Below are 6,537 nucleotides of genomic sequence, written 5' to 3'. Positions count from 1 at the left end.
ACACCAGTACACTGTGGTCGCTCATTCCTACTGGGTCCTCAAAACCGATTTCTCTTATGTCGGAGTCGTTCAGAGTGAAGACTAGGTCGAGTCTCGCTGGTTCGTCATTTCCTCTCATCCTTGTGGGTTCTCCGACATGCTGCGTTAAAAAGTTGCTTGTCACCACCTCCAATAGTTTGGCTCTCCACGTATCCTCGCCTCCATGCGGTTCCTTGTTCTCCCAGTCAATCTTTCCGTGATTGAAGTCGCCCATGATGAGCAGGTGGGATCTATTTCTACAGGCAGCAGAGGCTGCCCTCTCAATTATAGTGTTAACTGCCTTGTTGTTGTTTTCATACTCTTGACTGGGTCTCCTGTCATTTGGTGGAGGGTTGTATATTACTGCTACTACTATTCTTGGTCCTCCCATTGTTATGGTGCCTGCTATGTAGTCTCTGAACTCCTCACAGCCCGGGATGGCCATCTCCTTAAAACTCCATTCCCTTCTCTTGAGTAGGGCCACTCAGCCTCCTCCTCTACCTTCCCTCTCTTTCCTTATTACTGTATACTCCTGGGGAAACACGGCATTCGTTATGATTCCAGAGAGTTTTGTTTCAGTGAGTCCGATTACATCTGGGTTAACTTCTTGTGCTCTTTCCCTTAGTTCACTTGTCTTGCTTGTGATCCCATCTATGTTCGAGTACATCACCCTGAAACTGACTCTCTTCTGCTTCTTTTCTGGGGGGGACCTTTGGGATCTGGGGTGAGTGGGAGCTGGGGGGACCTGGCACGGGGGGATTGGTGGAGGAGGGAGGGCTTGGGGTGGTGGGGGAGAGGGGGAGGGTACAGGGGGTGGATAAGAGGGGGAGGGTACAGGGGGTGGATAAGAGGGGGAGGGTACAGGGGGTGGATAAGAGGGGGAGGGTACAGGGGGTGGGTAAGAGAGGGAGGGTTGGGGAAGCATGGGGGGAGGAGAGGCTGTGGGGGATAGGGGAGATGGGGGGGCTTGGGGGGAGAGAAAAGGGTGGAGGGCTTGGGGGGCGTGGGGGAAAAGGGAGGGCTGAGGTGGGTGAGGAAGAGGGGAGGGTTTAGGGGAGTGGGGGAGAGGGGAAGACTTAGGTGGGGTGGGGGAGAGTGGGGGGCTTAGGGGGGAGGGGGAGAAGGGAGGGCATGGGGGTGGGAGAGACGGGAAGGCATGTGGGAGAAGGGAGGGCATGGGGGATGGGGGAGAAGGGAGGTCCTGGGGAGAGGGGTGAGGGGGAGAAGGGGGGTGAGTGGGGGGAGGGGGGTGGGTGGGGGGAGGGTGCCCTAGGTGGGTACTTAGTGGGGGGCTGACAGGGGATGGGGCAGGTTGGGTGTCTGTTGGGTAGAATTTGGGGGTGGTGCCCCAGTCCCTGTGGCTGTTGCACTGTTTGAGGAGGGTTCTCCACTTCCCTCTGGGATTGTAGGGTTCTGGGTTGTGGTACTCTGATTTCCTTCTCTCTCCCTGCGCTCCTTCCTCGCGTCTGCTGTCCGTATTCTCTCTTCCCTTGTCATATCCCTCTGCAGGAATATTTTCTTGAACTTCTCTACACCTTTTAGACAACACTTCCTTGCTAGCAGTTCCTCTTTCGCGATTTCGCTCATGAAAACCACCTTTATCATTCGGTCTCTGTCCTTGTTGTACTTTCCAAGCCTGAAAACCTTTTCAACATTTCGCTCAGCTCCCTCCATCCTTACCTCTTTAAGGATCTCTTTAATCATGTTTTTGTCCTTGTCCTTGTCTTTTGTACGTGTGTGTGTTTGTGTGTATACTCACCTAGTTGTGGTTGCGGGGGGTTGAGCTCTGGCTCTTTGGTCCCACCTCTCAACTGGCAATCAACTGATGTACAGATTCCTGAGCCTACTGGGCTCTATCATATCTGCATTTGAAACTGTGTATGGAGTCAGCCTCCACCACATCACTGCCTAATGCATTCCATCTATTAACTACTCTGACACTGAAAAAGTTCTTTCTAACATCCTAGTGGTTCATTTGGGTACTAAGTTTCCACCTGTGTCCCCTTGTTCGCCTACCACCCGTGTTAAACAGTTTATCTTTATGTACCCTATCAATTGCATTTCTCGCAGCCTGTCCTCGTAACTCATGCCTCTTAGTCCTGGGACTAGCCTATTGGCATACCACTAAACTTTTTCAAGCTTCGTCTTGTGCTTTTTTTTTTTTTTTTTTTTTTTTTTTTTTTTTTTGAGATATATACAAGAGTTGTTATATTCTTGTACAGCCTAGTACTAAGTATATGGTGTTTGGCTAGATAAGAGTAAAACTGCTTGTAGATTAGTTTTTCAAAAAATGTTGACAAGTTAGGCAGGATTGATATAGGTCTGTAGTTGTTAACATCTGTGAGATCACCACATTTGTGTACAGGGGTAACTCGCTTTTTTTAGGATAACTGGAAAGGTTTGGAGTTCAAGTGACCTGTTGAAGAGCATGAGAATTCTTTGGAGACAATTCCTAACCTATACTTCTTCTCAAGGTCATGTTTTTTATTAATGGGTTTAAGTATTCCCTTTGTAAGCAAGGGATTGTTAAGCCTTTTGGTTATGCTTACAAAAAAGTCACAGGACAGACATTATCAGCAGCAGTTATAAAATTGTCAATAGCAGTTTCATTGTGCAGCCTAAAACTTAACTCCCTTGACTCTAGAGGTATATATATTAGGTTTAGGTTAGGTTTTTTTAATTAAACCAGCCAGGATGAGTGAAGCCATGAAGGGCGTTTTTATTAATTAAAACACCCAAATGTTGGGTGCTTCAGGTGTTGTTCCTCTTGGATGATCTTGTTTTCTCTGTCTCACACCTGTAAGAATGAGTGATATGGTTAAGGGGGAAACAAAGTGCAGGCAAGGCAATGGAGGCCAGTAGTAATCTTAGGGCTAGGATAATTAGAAATTAGAGAAATTAAGTAAGAGAAATTAGCAAGAGAAATCAGGTAAAATTTATTATACTTAACTTTTGTATCATCAGTTTAGTAGTAAATCTTCATCTTCATCATCATCATCTTCACTGTCACAAAGCTCCAGGTAGGGCTCGGAAACATCAACATCCTCTTCCTGGTATCCAAATAAACGCTTTGCATCACTCAGCTTGTCAGAACACAACTTTTGCCCTTGCTTCAAAAGAGCCAAGATTCCACTCTTATTTTTGGTTGATAGGTGCTTCTCTTCAATAGTGTACTTGTTAGGATCCTGTAATATATAGACTATTTAATGGGGTTTAAGACATTTACAAATTTCCCTGAAAATACTAAAGAAATTAGAATAAATAAATAAAGTTTTCGGTAAAAGTTCAAATATATGTAAAACACACCAGTACAGTATATGAAAACCATGGAATTGTCTACCTGTCAAAGTTGTAAATAGCAAGACTTTACTCAAGTATAAAATTCTGCTGGATAAATGTTTATGAAGAACTGAATTGCAACACACATTTAGGCTGTTAGCTTACCTTGCTTAGATATGAAGGAAAAATTCCACATAACTCTTCAGTATGTTCGGTTAAAATCTCTCTCTTATTCTTGTAATATGCGAGATAATGCAGCATTTCTTGAACAGTGTGTTGTTGCTCTTCTCTGGATCTCTTCTGAAGCTCCACATCTTCTACTGCCTTCTTTTTTTGAGCAAGGGACACTAATAAAAGAGGAAAATTATATTTACTGCAAGTAAACTACAACTCAATTTAATGTAATTACAGTTTAGGTACTTGCATTATACATACTATACATAGTTTATTGTGCAGTATCAACCTGATAAAAACCTACGGATTATGATACTGCACCTATTTTACAAACAGTAGTGATGATATTTTACTTCAAAAATAAGTAAAGCTTATCCATTATGCATGCTAAATGTTAGTTATCTTGATAAGGCCGAATTGTAACCCCTGATAAAATGAGATGTAGTTACATACCATTTTGGCTATGATGAGGCAATAAATTGTGCCATGGCAGGATACCTTCTATTGCATCCTTTTCACTGAGAATTTCAGAGTTTTCACTATTGTAGATTTTTATGAAGCCTTGAAGCTTTTTCCTATCACACTCATTTCTGTGCCGGAGTGAAGAGCGCATTTTACTGGATGCTGCAAATAAAGTTTTTTGGCTGAAAGTTTTAAAGTTGTTAAAAAAATTTCCTCATCATTTACCTACATAGAAATTATAGACAAGAGCTAAATAGAAATTGCTTCAGAGTTAACAAAGAAATAGTAAGCCTACCTGCATCAGTGGCAATCAGATTTTTGCGATGCCTGATAGAGTCTGCAACTGCCTCGATAGAATATTTTATGTTCTTCGAGGTTGTTCCAGTGTTTAACTCTAACTCCTTACAAATCATTTGTAGGTCAGATCGCCATTCTTGAATCAATGACTTTTGAACATCAAGTTTGTCGATCTCATTTGAAACTGTTATTTCCGTCTCTCTGGCCTATTTGAAAATATAATAAATTTAATGAACAAATCACATTAACCGTGATGAGTGGTTCGAACCTATGGGCTTGGCATTCCCAGATGCTTGCTGTAGTTGAATGCGCCACAAAATGGTCAAAAGAATTGCAACCTAGGGTACTAATGAACCCACAATTCAATTTTTGTTAATTATGCACCCCCATACCCATTCCATGGGCGGTTGTGCATGCAGTTTCCCATGTACTTGGTCTGTGTCCTCCAGTAGTTTTACCTCTGATGGCCCTTTCAATACACATAGAATTCATATTATTGTGATATATCAATACATGGAGAAAGACATTGAAATGGGGGCATCAAAGGCAGAACTACTGAATGACAGAGACCGAGTTCATGGGGGAATTGTGTGAAACCTGGTTTGGCTTCAGTGGAAGCCTTGGGATCCTTGTGGGTGCAGTAGTACTCCAAGTTGCAATTCATCTGACCATGTCGTGGCGTAGTGAACTAGAGCATGCATCTGAGAGCACTCAGTGCATGGGGTTCAAACCCTCATCACAGTTCCCGTGATATATCACGATACTGTGATTTCTCTGTGAACACATTTGATATATCTCGGAATCATACATTTAGGTTAATTAAATACTATATACTTTATACAAATTAACCTTATTGATATATTGAAAAAGTTCAAGCAGTTAATTCAAGGAAATGGTCGCTAATTTATAATGGAAAATATATGTAGTACATGATCTGAACACATAACTAACCTATAAATGCATTATAATACCTTTCACATATAAATGCATTATAATAATTTTCAAAATAAATACAAATAAATAAAATAAATATATATTATTTTTAGTACCTTTCTGAGTCGAGTAACTAATGCACGAGCCAGTCCATCAATTTTTCGATGGTTCCAAAAGACTGCACCCTCTGTGAGTTCTTCTGTTCTTTCTGAGAAAAATATTTATAGCAATGAACATCTTGAAGAGCATAGATTAATAACAGTTTCATAACATACCTTTACTCACCACGACCAACTCAAGTTTGACCAATATGTTTTCATTCTTTTATTGATTATTTGAGGGAGTTGATACTTATTGAATACTGAATACAAATCGCATTATACTGATTACAGGGCAGGTAAAATAATAAAAAACTTGATCAGATGAACCATATAAACAAATACCAGCTTTCAGCATGTTTTTAGTTGTAGAGTTGTATCGTGAGAGGTATGCAAACACTTGCTCTGCCTCTTCCCCTAAAGTCATGCCACTTCCTTCTTCCCACCGCCCTCCATACAATACCTTTAACATAAAAGTATACAGTAAAAAAAAATTCAAATTATTGTACAAAAATTAAAAGCCTCCTACTATATTAAATGATACGTATATCATTAATCTTAAACAATCAGAAATCTTAAATTTTTTTACACAAACTGTACTTATTATATTTAATGTAATGTATACATTACATTAAATTTAATTAGTATACATAAATGTATACATTAGTATACATAAATGTAATGTTATATTTTTATTTACCTGACAATACCAAGCATGTCCTTTTGCATGTAGGACTCCTAAAAATGGCTTTGCTTGACCAATGTGAAAATGTGATTGTTTCTGAGCCACAGTTAAGGCCCATGGCCAATATTTGCAAATTATGTCTTGACAAATAAACTTTACGTATTTGAAATACATAATTTGCAAATAGTGGGCATAACTGTACAGCTCTCCTTGATACATATTCAAGGTGTGGAGGATAATACCATGTCGACAGGAGGCCATGCTGATTCCTGTTTCATCCAAACTTTGGAATGAAAGAGGCTTATTTTGAGCAGCTTTCCATGTAGACACTCCACACGTGTGCTTACTCTGTTAAACAAAAATATTTATAGTAACTAAATAACCAGTTGGTGAGCATGATTATAATTATGTAGGACGGGTAGAAGGTAGAGATTATTTTGCGCGATAGGCATTGTTGTTGCACATAAGAATTTCTATGGGTTATATTTCCTTATTCAATATATATAAACTATAATGAAAAAATACAAAAATGGCCACCATATGTTATAGTCGCCAAACAGTTATTAGGTAAAATTGAAGGTTTCTCAATAT

General features: G+C 40.2%; 1 protein-coding gene across 1 annotated transcript; it reads right to left on the bottom strand.

Annotated features, from left to right (window-relative positions):
* Positions 1 to 2,818: 2,818 nt before the first annotated feature.
* LOC138355321 (uncharacterized) lies at positions 2,819 to 4,049 on the bottom strand. The gene is made up of 3 exons (XM_069310193.1): positions 3,925 to 4,049; positions 3,463 to 3,644; positions 2,819 to 3,203 (listed from the first exon to the last, which is right to left on the bottom strand). The coding sequence occupies exons 2-3, from the start codon at positions 3,556 to 3,558 to the stop codon at positions 2,979 to 2,981; spliced, it is 321 nt and encodes a 106-aa protein (XP_069166294.1). The 5' UTR covers positions 3,559 to 3,644; positions 3,925 to 4,049; the 3' UTR covers positions 2,819 to 2,978.
* Positions 4,050 to 6,537: the final 2,488 nt, after the last annotated feature.

Source organism: Procambarus clarkii, chromosome 67 (assembly GCF_040958095.1).
Source record: "Procambarus clarkii isolate CNS0578487 chromosome 67, FALCON_Pclarkii_2.0, whole genome shotgun sequence".
Lineage (NCBI taxonomy): Eukaryota > Metazoa > Arthropoda > Malacostraca > Decapoda > Cambaridae > Procambarus > Procambarus clarkii.
The sequence above is the reverse complement of the archived record's forward strand: the minus strand, read 5'-3'. Positions and strand labels throughout refer to the sequence as shown.

Excerpts from the sequence above, each read along its gene's own strand:
- LOC138355321 (XM_069310193.1), bottom strand. The coding sequence starts at position 3,558 with ATGCTGCATTATCTCGCATATTACAAGAATAAGAGAGAGATTTTAACC. Across the intron at positions 3,204-3,462 it reads TTCCTTCATATCTAAGCAAG|GATCCTAACAAGTACACTAT; the intron begins GTAAGCTAACAG and ends TATATATTACAG.